Source organism: Macaca thibetana, chromosome 16 (assembly GCF_024542745.1).
Source record: "Macaca thibetana thibetana isolate TM-01 chromosome 16, ASM2454274v1, whole genome shotgun sequence".
In the NCBI taxonomy this organism is placed as follows: domain Eukaryota; kingdom Metazoa; phylum Chordata; class Mammalia; order Primates; family Cercopithecidae; genus Macaca; species Macaca thibetana.
Genome location: NC_065593.1, coordinates 71,192,633 through 71,214,023, shown reverse-complemented (window position 1 = coordinate 71,214,023; position 21,391 = coordinate 71,192,633). Strand labels below are relative to the sequence as shown.

The 21,391-nt window shown below is 44.1% G+C and overlaps 1 protein-coding gene and 1 pseudogene across 1 annotated transcript in view; both read right to left on the bottom strand.

Moving 5' to 3' along the window:
* The window catches only part of FAM20A (FAM20A golgi associated secretory pathway pseudokinase), a 61,591-nt gene that overhangs the window by 16,124 nt on the left and 24,076 nt on the right, over nt 1–21,391 (bottom strand). Inside the window, exons 2-3 of the mRNA XM_050762453.1 lie at nt 2,117–2,301; nt 1,330–1,380 (exon numbers count right to left, since the gene is read on the bottom strand). Coding sequence (XP_050618410.1) covers nt 1,330–1,380; nt 2,117–2,301 — 236 coding nt within the window. The remainder of the gene's footprint in view (nt 1–1,329; nt 1,381–2,116; nt 2,302–21,391) is intronic.
* On the bottom strand, nt 9,911–11,584 carry LOC126938353 (glycerol-3-phosphate acyltransferase 3-like; annotated as a pseudogene).

Genomic DNA, 21,391 nt, shown 5'->3' with positions numbered 1-21,391 from the left:
TTACGATAGTGAGTTCTCATGAGATCTCATGGTTTTATAAGGCGCTCTTCCCCGTTTGCGTCTTCTCTCTCCTGCCACCATGTGAGATGTGCCTTGCTTCCCCTTCCCCTTCTGCCATGATTGTAAATCTCCAGAGACCTCCTAGCCATGCTTCCTGTTAAGCCTGCAGAACTGTGAGTCAATTAAACCTCTTCCTTTATAAATTACCCAGTCTCAAGCATTTCTTAACAGCAGTGTAAAAATGAACTAATACATTTCGACATGCCTCATCAGATGTAGTCACATGTAGACATTTCTGATGTGTGTTCCACATATTGAAGTAAAGGGACAGGGCCACTCACGGCTGGTGATGACTGGCCTGAGGGTTTTAGGGTCCAGACCCACCTATAACCAGGTCACAGCACTCCTGGAGGGGAGCTCTGCCGCTCTCAGTCCTAGCTTTTTGATTCCATTAATCACTTACCCTTGTGAGTTTCAACTCTGGCTATATTAGAATCACCTGGGCCTCATCATCTGAACTCGAATCAAAACCCCTGGGGGTGGAGGCCGGGCATGAGCACTTTTTAAAGCTCCCCCAGTGATTCTAATACATACGTGTGTGTGTGTATATGTGTGTATATATGTGTGTGTGTGTATACACACACACATATATACACACATATATATATTTTTTAGCTGGAGTCTCACTCTGTTGCCTAGGCTGGAGTGCAGTGGCATGATCTCAGTTCACTGCAACCTCCACCTCCTCAGTTCAAGCGATTCTCTTGACTCAGCCTCCCGAGTAGCTGGGATTACAGGTGGGCACCACCATGCCTGTCTAACTTTTTATATTTTTGGTAGAGATGGTTTTTCACTGTGTTGGCCAGGCTGGTCTCAAACTCCTGACATCAAGTGATCCACCTGCCTCGGACTCCCAAAGTGCTGGGATTACAGGCGTGAGCCACTGTGCCTAGCTGACTCTGATATTTTGTCAGTAGTGGGAATCATTGCTTCTTGAATTTGAAAGCAACTCCAATCACTTAAGGATTTTGTGAAAACTCAGATTCAGATTCAGAAAGAGAGTGAGACCCTGCATTTCTGATGAGCTCCTCAGTGATGCTGATGGTACTTTTCCTGGGCCACGCATTGCCCAGCGGGGCCTACACAACCCTTCCTCTTAAGTGCCTTTTCTTGTTGTGGGTGGATGGGGAGAAATGTTGAGTTCTCAGAGGTTACACAGAGAGCCATACTCCTTCCACTCTTGCCCAAGGTCGCCACTGGAGTGGATTTTGGGGTTTGCACAGCTGTGAGGGTGAAGAGGCTGGGTGGGGGCGGGGCCAGGTCACTTACTCTGGGTGCAGTCACACGCCCCCAGCAAGGCTTTCTCGTCCTGACTGTAATCTGCAAAGGAGGAGAAGGGCAATGAGAACTTCCAGTCTTATTCCTGGGACAGCCTACAACATGGGGGTCCCTTGACTCTGGTTCAGATCACCAGAGGGGAGACTGTGATGTAGCCTGTGGCCCTTGCCCACTCTGTGGGAGATCTCTTGGAACCCAGGAGGCTGCAGCCTCCTTCCTTGCTCTGTCCCAGACCCCTGCTTTCTAGCCCTTCAGTGGACACTCCAGCAATACCTGGCTGGGAGACTGAGTCTGCTTTTGTCTCTGCTAATAATTTGCTGTGTCATTTTGATTGTCTCAGTGCTTGACAGCACAGACTTGGTATCAGCAGGCCTGTGTTTGAATCCCAGCTCCACCCCGTAGGTCCTTGGCCAAGTGACTCAACCTTTCTGAGTCTCAGTTTCCCTATCTATAAAATGGCAGTGGTAATATCCATGCCACAAGGTCTTTGGGTGAAAGAGAATGCGTCGCCTGCTTCAAAAGCAGCACTCAATAGATGGTAGTGATCACCTTCCTTTAGGTGTACCAAACAACAGCATACCTCCTTATGGCATCAGGACGAGATTATTGCTATAAGATCTCTTTCAGAGGGAAAAAGATCAATGTGTATGTTCCTTTTCTGTTTCTCAGGTGTCAGTGTCAAGCCTTTAATGTTCCACTCTGGAGCCTGGCCTGGGATGCGTTACCCAGACTCTCTGGGAGAAAGTCAGTCCCCCTTGCCTGATCCCATGAACTTTACCAGCACTGATGGTGGGAAAGTTCCTCATATCTTGCAGAAGTTTGCTGACAACAGGACTGGACCGGGAGTAGAGCCCATGGCGGTTAATACCCAGGTGGAACTGGACCCAACTGGCCTCGAGTCGAAGCTGCAGTGGGGGGTCCAGGGAGGTGAGGTTCATCTGCTCTCTGTACATCTTGTGTCGCCTGAAAGAGCCAGATAGTTGTTCATTAGAGGAACAAGAATGCAAAGACCCACCAAGATACCTTGTCTGCAGTTTTCATTCATCTTTTCATTTATTCCACAAGTGTATTAAGCATCTAATGAGGGCTAGGCTTTAAGCTGTGCTTAGGATATCATGGGAAGGAAAACACCTGTGAGGTCCTTTCTTACCCTCAGAGAGCTTACACTCTAGTGAGTAAAACACACAGTTATACAGTATCATACACAAATACTTAATTACAAACCAGGACAAATCCTGGGAAGGAAAAAAGGCAGACTGCTAAGAATAAAACTAGGGGCCTCATATAATCTGGGATCTCAGGGTGAGACTGTGGGTCTCTGTGCACTTTCCCATTAAAACTCTCTATCTTACATTTCCCAGTATTTTATGTTCCAAGGAATCAGAAGATAGAGGAGAGAAGGCAATTGGTGAGAATAACAAGAAGAGAGGGTGCAGATCTTTCAGTGGGGCTGGAAGCTGAGTTAGATTACAAAAGAAAAGAAGAATTAATGAGCCATTTACTGTTTGTTCTGCTTGGGTAGCCTTTTCTGCCAGGAAAAAAAGAGAAACATAAAAAATGATGGTGCTACCATTTAGAGATGTAGACTGTAATTTGGGAGACAAGTTGTAAGTCTGTGAAATAACCAGAGCAAAATACAAGGCTGTTATAAATCAACTGCTAAACATGTGGCTCAGATGGAAACGCCTTAACGTTTTGGAGAAGGGAAAAGATGAATCTATGATGAAGTAGCCTGAGGACAACCACAGTGAAGAAGGCAGACTTCAGCTGGATCCTAAAGAACCGGGGGTGTTTGGCTTGAAGGGGACAGGGAGGGTACTCCTGCATTAAGGACGACATGAGCACTACGAGAGGTAGGCAAGAAACGGGTGTATCTGGGGATGAGAGAGGCAGGTTGAATAAATGCACTGTTGAATGAGAAGATGGAGGCCTCCGGATTGGAAGGGAAGGCAAATCAGTACAAGGTCCTCTGGCTGGGAAAAGCTGATTGGGAGAGGTAGGTGGGATTATAGGAGTAGGGTTTTGCAGTTCTTATATATCCCTATTTCTCAAACTGTGATAATATACCACTCAGGTCTGCGGCAGGGTAAAAAACAAAACAAACATGGCAGATCCGGGAGTGTCCAATTTTCTCATTGGTGGAGAGTTGTAAAAATTACCACATTGGGAGGCTGAGGCAGATCACCTGAGGCCAGGAGTTTGAGACCAGCCTGGACAACAATGATAAAGCCCCGTCTCTACTAAAAATACAAAAATTAGCCAAGCATGGTGGTGTGCACCTGTAATCCTAGCTACTTGAGAGGCTGAGGCAGGAGAATCACTTGAACCCGGGAGGCAGAGGTTGCAGCGAGCCGTGATGGCGCCACTGCACTCCAGCCTGGGTGACAGAGCGAGACTCTGACTTAAAAAAAAAAAAAAAAAAAGTTACTTTTTTATCAAAATAAAAATAGATGTATTATGGGGAAGGAAATAAAATATACCATAGGGATCTGAATCCATTTGTGATCTTAGTGATTGCAATGGACTGAATGTTTATGTTTCCTTCAGATTCATATGTTGAAATTTTAACCTCCAAGGTGATAGTATTGGAGGTGGGGCCTCTGGGGAGGGGGTAACCCTCATGAATAGGATTAATGCCCTCATAAGAGAGACCCCAGAGAAATCCCTCACCCCTTCTGCCATGTCAGGTTATAGCAAGAAGACAGTATCTGTGTACCAGCAAGAGAGGCCTCAGTAGAAGAAATGGAATCTGCCAGCACCCTGGTGTTGGACTTCTCAGCCTCCAGAACTGTGAGAAATACATTTCTGTTGTTTACAAGTCACCCAGTTTATAGTATTGGTTATCACACCCCAAACAGACTAAGGCAATTTTGCTTCACCATTTCTTTCCTATTTCTGACACCCAGAATGAAGTGTAATATATCCCCAGACATGACTGCCCAGTGCAGAGGAGAATACGGTAATTACCATCCCCATTCATGGCGTTTTCCTTGTATGAATGTAACCCAACACTGAAAATCTTTGGGAAATCATATCACATATCTCTAAGAAAATATGATTTTATGGTAAGCAGGATTCTAAAATTGGCTTCTAAGATTCCATGCCCTCATTTCCAGAACCTGTGACTATGAAGAGCTCTCATTCCATGATTATGCCATGTTCACGGCGTAGTTGAATTTAGGGAGGTTGTCAAGGTGGGCCTGATTGAATCGCATGAGCCCTTGAAAGTAAAGTTTTTTTTCTGGCTGTTATCAGAAGTCCAAACGATCCAGAGCGTCAGAAGGATTTGACACACTATTGTTGGCTTTGAAGATGGAGAAGGTCAAGTGGAAGGACCAGAGAGCTGTCATGAAGAGCTGAGAATGCTTCCCAACTGAAGCCAGCAAGGAGATGGGGGCAAGGAACTGAATTCTACCAACAACGAGAATGAGCTTGAAGGAGGACCCCTGAGCTGCTGGTGAGAATGTAGCCAACCAACGCCTTGGTTTTAGTCTTGTGAGATCCTAGCAGAAAATGAGTCATACCATCTGATATGTTGCAGATGTTTGTCCCCTCCGAATCTCATGTTGAAATGTAGTCGCCAGTGTTGAAGGCGGGGCCTGGTGGGAGCTAATTGTAACATAGGAGTGGGTCCCTCATGAATGGCTTAGCACCATCTCCTTGGTGATGAGTGAGGTCTTGCTCAGAGTTCATGTGAGATCTGGGGGTTTAAAGGCATATAGCGCCTCCCGCTCACTCTCTTGTGCTCCTGCTCTTGCCACGTGGTGTGCATGTTCTGTATCACCTTCTGCCATGAGTAAATTTTCTGAGCCCTCACCAGAAGCAGCATGCTTCCTGTACAGCCTGTGGAACCATGATCTAATTAAATCTTTTTTTTTTTTTTAATAAATTACACAGTTTCAGGTCTGTCTTTTTCTTTCTCTTTCTTTCTTTCTTCTTTCTTTCTTTCTTTCTTTCTTTCTTTCTTTTCTTTCTTTCTTTCTTTCTTTCTTTCTTTCTTTCTTTCTTTCCTTCTCTTCCTTTCTTCCTTCCTTCCTTCCTTCCTTCCTTCCTTCCTTCCTTCCTTCCTTCCTTCCTTCCTTCCTTCCTTCCTTCCTTCCCTCTCTCTCTTTCTTTCTCTCTTTCTTCTCCTTCCTTCCTTCCTTCCTTCCTTCTCTCTCTCTCTTTCTTTCTCTCTTTCTTCTCTCTCCTTCCTTCCTTCCTTCCTTCCTTCCTTCCTTCCTTCCTTCCTTCCTTCCTTCCTTCCTTCCTTCCTTCCTTCCTTCCTTCCTTCCTTCCTTCCTTCTTTCATCTTTCTTCAAAGTTTTGCTCTTGTTGCCGAGGCTGGAGTGCAATGACACGATCCTGGCTCACTGGCTCACTGCTACCTCCACCTCCCCGGTTCAAGCGATTCTCCTGCCTCAGCCTCCTGAGTAGCTGGGATTACAGGTGCCTGCCACCATGCCTGGCTAATTTTGTGTTTTTGATAGAGATGGGGTTTTACCATCTTGGCCAGGGTTGTCTCAAACTCCTGACCTCAGGTGATCTGCCTGCTTTGGCCACCCAAAGTGCTGGGATTACAGGCGTGAGCCACCGTGCCTGGCCAGATATTTCTTTATAGCAACACAAAAATGGCCTGAAACATTATCCCAGACTTCTGACCTATAAGGCAAATGGGGAGTTGCTCTGAGTGTCTAAGTTTGTGGTAATTTGTACTCAGAACTAAAAACCAAATGCATATTTTGTTCACAGAGAGGCTCAAAAGCTACATGCTCTTATTTTAAGCATATGCTTTTATTTCTTTTAATAATAACCCCAAGTAATATTTTTTATTAGCTCTAGAAAACTATTCACATAAGTGTTCTTGTTTGTTTGTTTGTGTTTAGAGATGGGGGTCTTGCTCTGTCATCTAGGCTGGAGTGCAGTGGCATAGTCACAGCTCACTGCAGTCTCGAATTCCCGGCCTTGAACAATCCTGCTGCCTCAGCCTCCCAAGCAATTAGGACTACAGGCATGCCCTACAAATCCCAGCTAATTAATTAATTATTTTTTTGGCAGAGATAGAGTCTTGTTTTGTTGCCCAGGCTAGTCTTGAACCCCTGGCCTCAAGCAATTCTCCCACGTCAGTCTCCCAAATTCTTGAGATTATACATGTGAGCCACTGCCCCTCACGTAAGTTTTAGATTTTTATTTTGTCATTAAAGTGGTTAATCAGCTTTCAGATGGGACTTATATTTCTGAGTTCCCCAGGGTCACTTAACAAAACAGGTACAGGTTGCAGAACTATCATGGCAAGAGGGTCCACAGACTTAAATACCTACAGAATACCTACAGAAACAGGCAGACAGCGTGAGTGAAGAATGCAGGCAGGAGGGGTAGGGAGTGTGGCAAACTAGAGAGCACACTCTCCATGTAAAGGGGAACAGCCGCTACTAAGTTTCAGCTGATTGTAGAGTTGTTCTGACATTGTTTATTCATCCATTCACTCATTCATTAACTATTTGTTGAGATACTAGATACTGATTTATATTTTGGAGCTAGGGCTGTGTACAGATCTGCAATGTTTCTGTTCATATGAAACTTATAATTTCCAGGGAAATCATTTATTCTAGTTTTTAAGAGAAGCTAGAATCCAGACTTTGATCAGGATTCGGATTCTCCTTCCAAGTGTTAACTCAAGAATGAAGAGTTGAGCTACCATTTGAGCCAGCAATCCCACTACTAGCATATACCCAAAGGAAAATAAACCTTTCTACCAAAAAGACACACGCACCTGTATTTTCATCACAGCACTATTCGCAATAGCAAAGGCGTGGAATCAACCTAGGTGCCCGTCCATGATGGATTGGATAAAGAAAATGTGGGACATATACACCATTTTATGCAGCCATCAAAAAAGAATGAAACCATGTCCTTTGCAGCAACACGGACGCAGCTGGAAACCATTATCCTAAGTGAACTAACGCCGAAACAGAAAACCAAATGTTGCATGTTCTCACTCACAAGTGGGAGCTAACTACTGGGTACACGTGGACACAAACGGGAGCATCAGACACTGGGGATTATTAGAGGGGAAGGGAAAGGGGGGTGGATTGAAAAAACTGCCTATCAGGTGCTAAGCTTGCTACCTTGGTGACAGATTCATTCGTACACCTTGGCATCCCATGGCATACCTTTGCAGCAGGCCTGCACATGAACCCCTGATTCTAAAATACAAGTCCAAAAAAAAAAAAAAAGTGTTGACTCAAATTTAAAAATATCCTGTGTGGGCCAAACAACAACAACAACAACAATTGACATCCAGTTTGTGTTCTCTGCCCTGTGCTGTTAACGCAAATGAAGAAGTGAGCTGGTCAATGTGAAATCCCCCTGCACACATATTACGTGTAAATCCCCCTGCACACATATTACTCTGGGGATGTATATTAATGGAGGAGACAAGGCAAAGCAAAGGAACACATTATTATTATTATTATTATTATTATTATTTGAGACAAGGTCTTGCTCTGTTGCCCAGGCTGGAGTACAGTAGCACCGTCACAGTTCACTGTAGCCTTAACCTCCTGGGCTTAAGCAATCCTCCCACCTCAGTCTCCCGAGTAGCTGGGACTACACGCATGTGCCATTATGCCTGGCTAATTTTTTTTATTTTTTGTAGAGACAGGTCTCCATATGTTGCCCAGGCTGATCTCGATCTCCTAGGCTCAAGTGATGCTCCTGTTTTGGCCCCCCAAAGTGCTGGGATTGTAGGCATGAGCCGCTGCACCCAGCTAGAATACCCTATTATTTTAAGACTTTGGTCTCCAAGAGCAGTAGAAAGATGGCTGGGACTTCTCTCCCAAGACAGCAAGCCCTCAGCCAGCCTTCCAGCTTGGCGTAGGGGAAGGGGACTGAAACTTATTCCTCCCCTAAAGGTCAGCAGCAGGCTCAGGAGTCCAGCCACCATCAGTCCATCGCACCCCCTCCAAGACAAAGGAGCAATGTGTACTGTTGGTATAATTACCCAAAGTGACAAATGTTAAAGCTGCTTCATTTTTCCTTTGATGAAAACCAAGGGCAAGGGCAAATTGTTGACCAGGTCTGTATGTCTCCAGCTGGCTTTCCCTTACTTTACTAACATTTATTTTTATTTTAAAAACATAATCATTTTTTTTCCATTTAAATATCTGAGAGGTCTAGAATTTATTTAGATAAAACGTGTTAGGTATGGGTTCACCTTTTTCCACCCTCCAAGGTGACTAGCTAGTTCTCTAACAATCATTTGTTAAACAAATTTATTTTTTAATTTCACTGATTTGAAATGTCATTTTTATCAGATAAAACATTTCCATTCGTATTTGGGTCTATTTCTGGAAGCTCCATTCTGTTTCATGTTCTGTCTGGCCATATTCCAAGGAAATGCTGTTGAACTTTTTTAACGTGATAAAACACTTTAACAGCTGGTGGGGCTAGTCTTTTTGACTGCCTTTTTTTTTTTTTTTTTTAAGAGTTTTCCTATATAGTCCATCTTGTATACTTATCCACATTAATTTCACAATTATAAAAACCCTTTCAAAATGGAAACCTTAAAAAGTTTTAAACAGGCTTATCAAGTAGCGTTATTATAATGCCTTCTTGAATTATTGACGAGAGTGTAGTTGGCACATCATTCTAGAGGGTAATTTCCCAGTACATTTCTTTTTTTCTTTTTCTTTTTCTTTTTATTTTTATGGAGTCTCCCTCTGTTGCCCAGGCTGGAGTTCAGTGGCATGATCTTGGCTCAGTGCAACCTCTGCCTCCCGGATTCAAGCAATTTTCCTGCCTCAGCCTCCTGAGTAGCTGGGATTACAGGTGCATGCCACCATGCCTGGCTAATTTTTGTTTTTTTAGTAGAGACGGGGTTTCACCATGTTGGCCAGGATGGTCTTGAACCTCTGACCTCACATGATCCACTGGCCTCTCAAAGTGTTGGGATTACAGGCGTGAGCCACTGCACCTCGCCCCCAGTACATTTCAAAACGTGTAATGAGTGTACCCTTTGACTTAGCAATTTCATTTCTGCAACTTATCCTGTAGAATGATTTGCACAACTCTGCAAGAAAATATGTTCAAAGATGTTCACCATTGTTTGTAATTGTAAAATCTGGAGAAAAGAGAAATGTCTAGGACGGGGTATTTAAGAGATCTCTCTATATGTAGTGATGTAGAAAGATGTCTAATTTCAGAACAGTTGTAGAGTGGGTCTTTTTCTTTTTGCTAAAAATATCATATACAGGTGCTTATATAGACATAGACACATTTAGTGTGCATGAAAAGAACACATACCAAACTCAATGATGGTGCCCCTTGGGGGTAGGCATGAGTAGCTTCATTTTTACTTCATGTATTTCTGTAATTGTGCAATTAAACAAATTACATTGAAAGTTGTTTTTGCATACCTCTTTCTCACTCCTCATGTGTCTCCCCATCTAGCATCCTTTTCCATCCCCCCACCTTTTTTTTTTTTTTTTTTTTTTTAAAGCATTGCATCTTCTCATTTGAATTGCATTTCCAAGATCTGGCAAAAAAAAAAAAGAAGGCTGGGCGCGTTGGCTCAAGCCTGTAATCCCAGCACTGTGGGAGGCCGAGACGGGTGGATCACGAGGTCAGGAGATCGAGACCATCCTGGCTAACACGGTGAAACTTAGTCTCTACTAAAAAAAAATACAAAAAACTAGCCAGGCGAGGTGGCGGGTGCCTGTAGTCCCAGCTACTCGGGAGGCTGAGGCAGGAGAATGGCGTGAACCCGGGAGGCGGAGCTTGCAGTGAGCCCAGATCGTGCCACTGCACTCCAGCCTGGGTGACAGAGCGAGACTCTGTTTCAAAAAAAAAAAAAAAAAAAGAAAAAGAAAAAGAAAAAAAAGAAAAAAAAATTTCCTCTTGTACTTGCGTGATCTGTGACCCACAATTTCAGATCACAATGCCCCATCTCCTTGAGTCCCTGTGGTTAATTCAAGCATTAACCACAATCATCTTGCTGTAATTTTTCTGCTGCCCTTCCTTGAAGGTGTCCTTCACCTTTGCTCTCTTTAGTCCTCCATCCCGGGGAAGTTCAGTCAGGCCTCCTTGTATAGCAATAGCAGACTTAACCCTGTTAGCAAACTGGACTGTATCTTCTCCTTCCTTTCTGGTTATGGGGGGCATGTACCACACGTCACCGACAATGGCCCAGCTGGTCATCATTCAAAGCAGGTAGCTCACCATGTTGTACTTACTGCTGTTCCAAAATGCATCACCAAACTGAGGGTTATACTTAATTGCAACTGGATGTATGGTTCCTCCAATTTCAAAGCTCCCCTTTTTAAACATCATGACTGAAGTACTGTTGATGCAAGTTCCTTCAGGAAAAATTAATATGGGTCATTTCTTCTTATCAGCAACATGTTCTTTTAGTCTCTTAGTAACCAGGTGTCGATCCTTCATTTCTGAGCATTCAAACCAGACATGAGGACAAGCCTTGACCATAACTCTCTGCATAATTCTCATCAAACCACCAAGAACCTGGCCAACCATAGCATAACATCCATCTGTTGTCAAGATTAAAACATCAATTGGGGAAGTATGGTTGGCAACACAAATGCCTCCCTTCTGGGATCTGTACTGCTTGTTATGATAATCAACGGTACCAGAGAGCGATCGCGGACAGATCCGGCAGCAAGTTAGATGGACCAGTTCACTCAGTCAGTTTTTGAAGCCGCTGTCTGGCAGCTGCCCAACCAGTGTAGTTCCTATAACCAGCAAACTGATCCCAAGGAGAGCCAAGGTAACCCTCAGAGGCAGTAGGACACAATAGCTCACTATGACGCCCAGCACTCACACCATAGTGAGCCGCAGACTGATGTCCTGGAAATTTACATTGGTTCTTGGGAGGAGATTCCATGACACTAGCTCCTCTGAGGAAAACCTCTGGGTCACTTCATCTTCCACAATGGCTTCCAATCCCTTCCTGGAGAAATAAAACACGTTGGACAGCTCAAAGTCCCTTCCTCGTAGACCAGAGAGCCCTTTTCCCATGGGTGACTCATCTCTTTGGATAATACCAACAGAAGCAGAGTTTTTAAGAATTGATTCCTTTGGGGTTCCCTTTTCAATTCGTATTGTGGCCCACTCTAAAGTTTTTACCGGGATCTTCATGTAGATCTCAGAGATGCCCAGAGACACTCCGAAGACCGAACACAGAAGGATAAAGCCGAGAACCAGCGTCAGCCATGCGGAAAGGATCTTTCCTGGCCAGCTCTGCGCCCTCCATGACTCGGCGCACCCACTCAGGAGAGGTCCGTAGTGGAGGACCGAGCGCCACAGCAGTCCCTGTCCCCAGGCAGTCCTGTGGGAGTTCCAGGAGCAGAGCGCCGAGCCCAGCACTTACCTCTGACTTTTTTTTTCTTAAACAAACAAAACCACTTTCCTAAGATGATCTTATAGGTGAGTCAACATGACAGGCATCTTTCTCAATAACCTTCATTATCACGCAGTACCCTTGTTTCATCACCAGACTAACTTAGAGTTACTGTTGTTGTTTTTTTGAACCTCTCTAAATCTCCCTAACTCTTTTTCTTAGGATGCTTCCAAGATTTCAGTCCATTTCAATATCAATCTTCACCTACAGAAGTCCTTCAAGGACCATCTCAAATGTCTCCATCTCTAGCATTAACCTTTCTTTGACTCTCCCAAATAAAGAATAAACAGCACAAAGGCCAAACAGAGGGCTCTGTTTTGGTGTCACTGGTTGGTGACAATGATGACAATGACATAGTTCGACCCCTATTGTAATGAGGTGAGAGGGTCACCGAATGCACAGCGAGTCGAACAAGAACTAATCAGTAGTGCAATAACAGAAATGGATGCAGAGTCTGTGTCACAAGGACCTGGTTCTGCCCCTCACCAGTGGAGCATCAAAAATCAATGCTAGTGTCGTTGCTATGAACACAATGTCTCATGTGATCCTGCAGCCCCCAACGAAATACTTATTCTTATCCACAATTTGCAAATGAGAAGACTGAAGATAAGGTACAGGCTTAAAAAGTAGTTTAAGCCCTCTGAGTTTCAGTCTACCCATTGTGGGAAATGGGGAATGCTGATACTACCTCGTTGTATACCATCAGAATTAAGTGCAGTAATATTCAACCACAGAGTAGGCATCCAAGAATGGTGGCTATTTTTAATTATGATTTTTACCACTTATAAAGATGAGAGACCAGGTGGATGATGATTTTTTTCAAAAACACTGTTCTACTGGGTAACCAGAAACAACCAGCTTTGCAAGCCACCGCAAAATCCCCTGGAACATTCCATAAGCAAGGGAATGGCATCTATGTCATACTTGCATTAGACACCACCACCATTTGCATGCCTTGGCATGTGTGTGAGACTGCAGATCATCCAAGGGACCTTGGAATCCTGCTGTAGCTTTTCTGTGGTCTCTTGGTGTGCAGAGTAAGCAATAGGCAGGTTATCAAGGCATTAGAGGGAAAACCAAGGCAGGTCTGGGCTTGGGCCTTAGGAGGTGGGTGTCTGCAGGCATGGGGGAAGGCAGGAAGCCTGGAAATGGAGCTTAGGTGGCTTAAGTGGGAGCCTGGAGTTACATTTGCTTCCTGGGATGTGGGAGCTGAAGGCATGAGGAGGTTGCCAATCTGTACCCTGTTTTCTTCTGGGACCCTGAGGGCAGAGTCACTGGGGTGCTGCGAGTGCTCCAGGCAGGGAGGGGAGATGGCTGTGACTCAGAGGGCTCAGGGAGGATTTGGAAGGTTCTCAGAAGACTGGGTGGCTCCCCATGCTCCTAGTCACTAACCACATGGCTTCAGGTCTGAAAATCTTCCCCAGTGCGTCAATTTCCTCGTATTGAGGAAATAGAAGGAATACGATTGGACTCCCACCTCCAACTTAGTTTTAGAGCATAGATTTATGGCTGTTTTATTTAACAGTTCTTTGTGGGTTGAGGTCAGACCCCTTTGGACTAATTTTGATACCTGACCATGCAAATATAGACACAGCAATCCTCTCCAATGGGTGTTATAGTGGAGAAGTGGGGCAGTAGCAGAAGGGGAAGTTGAGGACCATGCAAATATAGACACAGCAATCCTCTCCAATGGGTGTTATAGTGGAGAAGTGGGGCAGTAGCAGAAGGGGAAGTTGAGACCCCCGCTTGTTCCCCTCCAAAACTATAGAGCTAAGTTCTAAGTTCTCCCAGCTACAAAGCACAAACATCTTTGGTTCCTGCCTTTTCCCAGTCATTTCTAAATCCTGGAGTTTAACCTCCATTACCTGTTTTCTTTTTTTTTATTTTGAGATGGCATCTTGCTCTGTAGCCCAGGCTGGAGTGCAGTGGCCCGGTCTTGGTTCACTGCAACCTCCGCTTCCTGGGTTCAAGCAATTCTCCTGCATTAGCCTCCCAAGTAGCTAGAATTACAGGTGCATGCCAGCACGCACTGCTGACTTTTGTTATTTTTAGTAGAGATGGGGTTTCACCATGTTGGCCAGGCTGGTTTTGAACTCCTAACCTCAACTGAACTGCCTGCCTCTGCCTCCCAAAGTGCTGGGATTACAGGCATAAGCCACCATGCCTGGCCATCCATTACCTCTTAATTTCCCCCCCCCCCTTTTTTTTTCTGTTGCCTGTGCCTTAACCCTCTTATCTGGATCCTGGAATAGTCTCTTTACTGATGTTCACGACCTCAGTCTTCTTCCCTTCTCCACTCCAGGCCTCCTTCACTGCCAAATTCACTGTCCAGGGCCAGTTCCAAGCACTTATTTCCTTCCTACGTAATCCTTCAATAGGTCCTCGCTGTCCATGAACTCTCATCCAAATTCCTACTTTAGCATTTCCCCAAATGTTTTAGTTTTTTAAATCTTCCTCCCCACCCGTTGCCCTCCTACCTAAGTTCTATGTTTAGTGTTCCTGTACTTTCCTCCCACCTCATGCTGTTCCATCACCTTGGAATGCCTTCTTCTACATTTTCATCTCCAGAAATTCCTCCCAGCCAAACTCCCATGGAACTTCCTCCTTGAACCTTTTCCAGTCCTACAACCAACCAGATGTGAGCTTTCTTTCTCACTCCCCCAAATTTTCATAAAACTCCAATTTCTTTTATTGTTCTTACCATATTTTGAGTAATAGTGATTTGGGCACATTTCTCGCTTCTTCTAACTGAGGGCAGGCAGAGGCAATGTCTTACTCAACTTTGTGCCCCTTCCAAAACTTAGCACAGCACCTTGTGCAGAGAAGGTACTTAAAGTTTATTATGGAAAGAAGTTGGAAGCTCTCCACTATACTGACATATGCAGCTATTATGGCCTGAGTATATTTTTGGTATTAGTGGGTTATGAAATATTTTAGGGGTTTGATGGTTTATAATCCAAGACAAATATGGTCTTTTTCAGAGTATTTCGCTCCAAGTTGTGTACAAAGAAAACTTTCTAAATAAAGGAATTCCCCAGGAGTGAGGCAATGGTACAGCAGGGTCAAAGAGGGAAAATGGCAAAAGGGTTAGTCAGGATTAGACACTTCTCTATGAGTTTGAACATCACTGGATAGTTCAGAGCTAAGGGTTTGCATAGGTATACAATATGTCTCTCTCTGTTTTTAGTTGCATTGGAACAAGCTAACTCCATAATAATTTTATTCAAAATCATTTTGATTGCCCTGGAGAAAATACATTTCTTTTGATGGGTAGTTTTAAATGCTGACTTTCCAGAAGAAAATAAAAGCTTTCATTGTCTTCAGACATAATAAATGGTCAACATGAAAGATGTTTTTCGGATGTTTCAAATTTTAAGGAACTTCCTTGGATTTACTTCTGCATCTTTGGCCACTTAGTCTGTGTCTCCTTTTCAGTCTACCTTGGTCCATCATTAAATACTACAATTCTGAAAGCTTCTGTTCTGGCTCTTTTTCTTTCTCCCTCTAGCTTTGCTTTGGATGTGATTGCATCCACCCCCCAGCTTCAATGATCACTTGTGTGCAAAGGACTCATAAACGTTTTCTTCCAGCTCTTTCAGCTGTAGACTCACAAATTCCGCTGCTCATATCTGTAAAGGACAAGATAGCAAATATTTTAGCCTTGGTGGACCATATGGTCTCTGTCTCAGCTGTCCAAACCTTGCTGTTATTGCACGGAAGGAGCCTTAGGCAATCTGTAAATGAACAGGCAAAGCTATGTTCTAATGCTGCTTTTTTTGTTTGTTTTTACAAAATCAAGTGGTCATGGGCCAGATTTGGTCTGCAGGCCACAGTTTGCCAACTCCTGCCTTAAAAGCATCCACATTCAACATGTTTAAAACTAAACTCTTGATTGTCTCTCTAAGCCTGGGCCTCAGGTGTGGCTTCTGTTCTGTCCAGTGAAGGCCACCTGTCATAGGTCAGGTTCTCCCTGAAGCTGGCCATGGGCTTTGGGTTTAGGAGCAGGTGATTTATTATGAAGGCGCTCCCTGGAGAAACTAGTAAGAAAGTGAGGACGGGGGAGGAAGAAGCCAGACAAAGAAGTCCTAGTCTTGGTCTGATCCTTTGGGGAGCTATTAGGCTTGTTATACCTGAAAGTTTGTCCTGCATTGAAGCAAAGGAGCTGAGCCTTTGTACTCTGATATGGTTTGGCTCTGCGTCCCCACCCAAGTCTCATCTCGAATTGCAATCCCCACGTGTCAACAAAGGGACAAGGTCAAGGTGACTGGATCACGGGGGGGGGCTTCCCCCATGCTGTTCTCATGATAGTGAGTGAGTTCTCAAGAGAGCTGATGGTTTTAGTGTGGCACTGCCTTGTTCTTTCGCTCACTCCCTCCTGCCACCTTGTGAAGAAGGTACCTGCTTCTCCTTCACCTCCCGCCATGATTGTAAGTTTCCTGAGGCTCCCCAGGCATGCGGAACTGTGAGTCAGTTAAACCTCTTTTCTTACACATTACTCAGTCTTGGGTATTTCTTTATAGCAGTGCAAAAATGGACTAATACATACTCTTACTCTGGTCAATCAGTCACTGGCTATGACTGTTCTTGGGGAAAGAGAGAACAGGGGGAGTGTCTGAGTTTACTGAGGCTGCCATAACACATGACCACAAACTCAATCATTTAAAATAAAAGAAATGGCCAGGTGCGGTGGCTCATGCCTGTTATCCCAGCACTTTGGGAGGCTGAGGTGGGCGGATCACAAGGTCGGGAGATCGAGACCATCCTGGCTAACACGGTTAAACCCTGTCTCTACTAAAAATACAAAAATTAGCTGGGCATGGTGACTGGTGTCTGTAGTCCCAGCTGCTCAGAAGGCTGAGGCAGGAGAATGACGTGAACCCGGGAGGTGGAGCTTGCAGTGAGCGGAGATTGCGCCACTGCACTCCAGCCTGGGTGACAGAGTGAGACTCCATCTCTAAAAATAAAAAATAAATAAATAAATAAATAAATAAAATAAAAGAAACTTACTGTGTTATACTTCTGGAGGCCAGAAGTCCACAATCAAGGTATTTTCAGGACTTTATGCTTTCTGAAGACTCTAGGGGAGTTTCACTCTCTAGGGGAGAATCCATTCCTTGTTTCTCTTAGCTTATGGTGGTTCCAGACATCCCTTGGCTTGTGGCCGCGTCATGCTAATCTCTGCCTCTGTGGTGACCTTGTTTCTTCCTCTTCTGTTTATTCTTTCCCCTCCTATAAGGATTCTTGTGCAAGCATTGAGGACCTACCCAGATAATCCAGGATTATCTCTTCATCTCAAGATTCTTAATTGAATCATATGTGCAAAGGCCCTTTTTCCATATAAGGTAACATTCAAAGGTTCCAGGGATTTGACATGGAAATCTTTTGGGTAGGGGTGGGAGCAGGGGTGGGGAGTTTCTAACAGAATAAAACTCCCAGGCACTTCTAGATCTTTCTAAGGGTGAGGTCAGTGTCTTAGCCATTAGCCACAAAGCATACAGAAGCTACCTGCAGCTGAGTCAGAATTCCAGGAGTTATCCTTGAAATTTCTCTCTCCCTTCCCAAAATGTCCCCTGCATCACCAAACTGTGTAGATGTTATCTCCTTTAATAGCTCTTGATCTGTCCACCCCTCATATCTACCACCATCACTCTAGCCTGTCACCTGGACTTTTCCAATAGTCTTCTAACTGGAAGTTTCATCGGGACTGTCTTTGATCAGCACTCCTAACTGTAACCAGAATGATTGCTTTTTCAAAATGCAAATCTAATCCTTTAGCCTCCTGCTCAGAAGCACTCAATGTCTCTTTATTGATGTTAAATAAAAACAAGCTTCCTTAGGCCTGCACTGGCCAATATGCAACAGCTACTAGCCACATGTGACTAATTACATTTAAACTAATAAAAATTAAAGTTGCACCAGCCACACCCACCACATTTTAATTGCTAAGTAGCCACATGTAACTAGTGGCTACCTTTTTGCACAGCACAGATGATAAAACATTTTCATCATTGTGAAAAGTTCTATTGGACTCAGTGGTCTAGGTTCATGTTCTTCTACCCCAGCTACAAAGGCAAGGATCTATCCACCATGGGTGCTTGGAATAGCTATTTCCTTGGCGTGGGGCACACTTTCCTCATCTTTGCCTCCTTACATCCTTCTCATTTGTCTACCAGCTCAGGCCTTCATTCCTTGGAAGTCTGCATTGGCCTCCAGACAGGTCCCACGTCTCTGTTTCTGTGTTTCATTGCACATTATCTCTCTCCTTTATCCATGCTGCCCTTACAGTTTCACATTTGCTTGTGTTCATCCACCCCAGATACCACAAAGGTAGAGTCTATTTCTGTTTCTGCTTAACCCTTCAATCCTTAGCATCCTGAGCACATAACAGATGCTCAATAAATATATATATACATATTGAGACTGAGTCTTGCTTTGTCGCCCAGGCTGGAGTGTAGTGGCATGATTTCTGCTCACTGCCACCCCCACCTCCCAGGTTCAAGTGATTCTCCTGCCTCAGTCTCCCAGGTAGCTGGGATTACAGGCGTCTGCCACCACACCTGGCTAATTTTTGTATTTTCAGTAGAGACAGGGTTTCACCATGTTTGTCAGGCTGGTCTTGAACGCCTGACCTCAAGTAATCTGCCCGCCTCAGCCTCCCAAAGTGCTGGGATTACAGGCGTCAGCCACCACACCTGGTCAACAGATGCTCAATAAATATTCGTTGGATGAATTAATGTGCTCTTTATCTCACACCTAGTGGATGATAGCTTTAGGAGAACTACCTTCTGTATTTTTCTGGAAAGACAGCTAATGGGAACCACAAGCTCACTCAAGCCCAGTATAAGAGAAGTTGATCTGCATGCTCTCTGGATATTAAATGTTTGCTATAATGTTAAAATTTCCAGAAATCCTACCTCCCATTCTTCCTTCTTTCCAACTCTGTCATCTCTTAAATTTCCTGGGGTTTTCCTGAGTTAGGATGAACTGAAATGCTAACGAGAAATAACTTCTGTCCTTTCTGCTGAAATAACTAGTCTCCCTTTGGCATCTGGCCACAAATTCTGCTCCAAAAGCAGTGATGCCAAGTCTTCTCAAGTATAGCTATTTAAATTGCATGGCACAGAGTTTATAATTTGCTAAATTCACTGGTTACTAAGCTTTTATGAGAAATGGCACTCTTTCCGTTTTGAGAGCTGATACTGAGGTCTCCTGGGGAGGAATTTGGTGATAATCCATTAAGTATTTTCTAATTATTTGAACCCCTGCACATTTCCTAGAGCTGTTCATTTCTGAGCAACATTCCTGTGTCAGATGGAGAGGTATGATGGGGTCCCCCCAGTCCCATCACCTGGGTTAGGATGGTTGACCTGCAGAGGTTTATGAAGCCCTGGTCATCGGGGCCTAGGATCCCAAACAGTGAGAGGAAAATGAGAATGGGGCTGTCAGGCACTCAGGAAAAATCTCTTTGTTGGAAACTGAATTACTGCCCATTGTGCTATACCATCAGAAGAGAAATGGAACAACAGCGAAAGGGCTGGAGCCACGTATTTTCTTCTCAATTAAGTTCTAAGTTTCCTGAGGGCAAGGATCTGCCCTGGATTTCATTTGCATCCTCCTCAGTATTTGAAGGAGCACTCAGAAGTGCTATGCACACAGTAAATATTCTATAAATAACTGATTATTAGATGCTCGAACACGTTTCCTGCTGCCAAAGCTCCATCATACTCCAAAAGACTAGTATCAAAACTTGGGGAAGAAAACCCCTTGAACACAGGAATTGCACTTGAATCCTATCCATGGAGTTCTTAAAGTTGGTCTCACTCATTTAAAACATTTTCGAGAGCACTCTGTCACACAGACAATTAGAAAAGCATTATAGTGAACTTCTATAGCACTTGGCTTTTAAATTAAATCTTGCATCTGTTTGATCCATATGTCTCTTTCAGTGTTCTTATCCTTGACGTGGGTCCTAGAAAGAACATTTTCTCAAGGTTGTTTTTTTTTTCCCCCATGGCTGTGATGAGTTTGGAAGAATCCTCCTTCATACTGTTCTATTTCTCCTGTGACGTGGAAGGATTCAGGTTTTGTGAGACCTGAAGTTAATATGATCTGGAGGGCCATCTTTAAGAAAAAGAGTACAAAATTATGAATACAAAACCAGGTATGAGAGTAACTGTTTATTAGAATGAAAATGAATCAACAAACTACTGGTGCCTTGAAGGCTTTTTTTCTGAGTTATCAAACTTGTGTGGAAATATATATGTATGTGTGTGTGTGTGTGTGTATGTGTGTGTATATATACATATAATATATATAATGCAGCTGGGACTATAGGTGCATTCCACTACAACTGGCTATTTTTTGTATTTTTTTTTTTTTCTTTTTGTAGAGACAGGGTTTCTCCATGTTCCCCAGGCTGGTCTTGAACTCCTGGGCTCAAGCCATTCACTTGCCTTGGCCTCCCAAAGTACTGGGATTACAGTGTGAGCCACAGTGCCCAGCTGTATGTAGAAATAGTTCTTGATTGTAACCTGGCTCCCTTCTCAACTCTACAGTGCTCAGCATCCACAGGGGAAGTGAGGGGAAGTGGGCTGAGGCTTCATCAGCTTCATGGTAAATCTGCCTCTGACAGGCAATTGTGCAATTCACAGTCCAGATGTATTTGTTGAGCACTTTCAGAGACATTAAGTCTGGGTCCTTATCCAATGGACTTTCTTGATTCTTCTAACCGGTTTCTGAGTATGAGAACATCAGAGCCGTAACACTGAGTAGGAGTGATTGGGCCAAGAAGGGCATGGGATTTGGAAATGGCTTTTTGGTGTTCACTGTTGGAATGGGCTTCATTTCCGAAACCTCAGCACTGCGTTTGTGCTGGCTGCCTGTGTTCATGATAGGATTATGCAGAACGATCAACTCTCCCCAAAATGCATCTTCAGCAGAACGAGCTGACTCATCATCAGAATTCTATGGGTTGTCATAAGCAGGCTGAAGAATTGTTTCTTTTTTCTTTTTTTTAAATTTGTTTATTTATTTTTTTGTTTTAAGAATTGTTGACTGACTTCTTCCCACTGCTCCATCTCATGGGCTCAAAAACATATTTCTCATTGCTTCCCTTTCTGTTCATCTGCCTCCTCGCCCATTTATCTCTGTGTCCTTGAGGCCAAGGGAAGTCCAACCAAAGCTCCGAGGCAATGTGAGCGGGCTGGAGCTGCAGTGATCTGCTGGATCCTGGAGTGAGCTCCCAATTGCTTCGCATTTCCCCTCCCCAAAGAGAACTGCACCCACCCTTTGGAGGCTGTCCTTCCAGCCCTGAAAGAATATCTGCTTCAGCTAGCTCATGAATCAGAGCTTGATTTTTAAGGAGCAGGTGATAGGTGGCCATGCTGCTGTATCTGTAAATCAGAGTCACCATTAGTGATGGGTTTGTGAATCTAGAAAGGGGAAAGGGTGGGAGAGACAGATCCCTCATCCCGAGTCCTGGCTCTGCCACTCACAGCTGTGTGACCTAGGGCAAGTTATCTAACCTCTCTGTGCCTCACCTCATGTGAAAAGTCAGGATAATAAATGTACCCACCTTATAGAATTTTAGTGAGAATTAAATGAGTTAAAGTTTATGTTTCTTAGTTGGTTTTTTATTGCTTATAACAAAATACCTGAAAC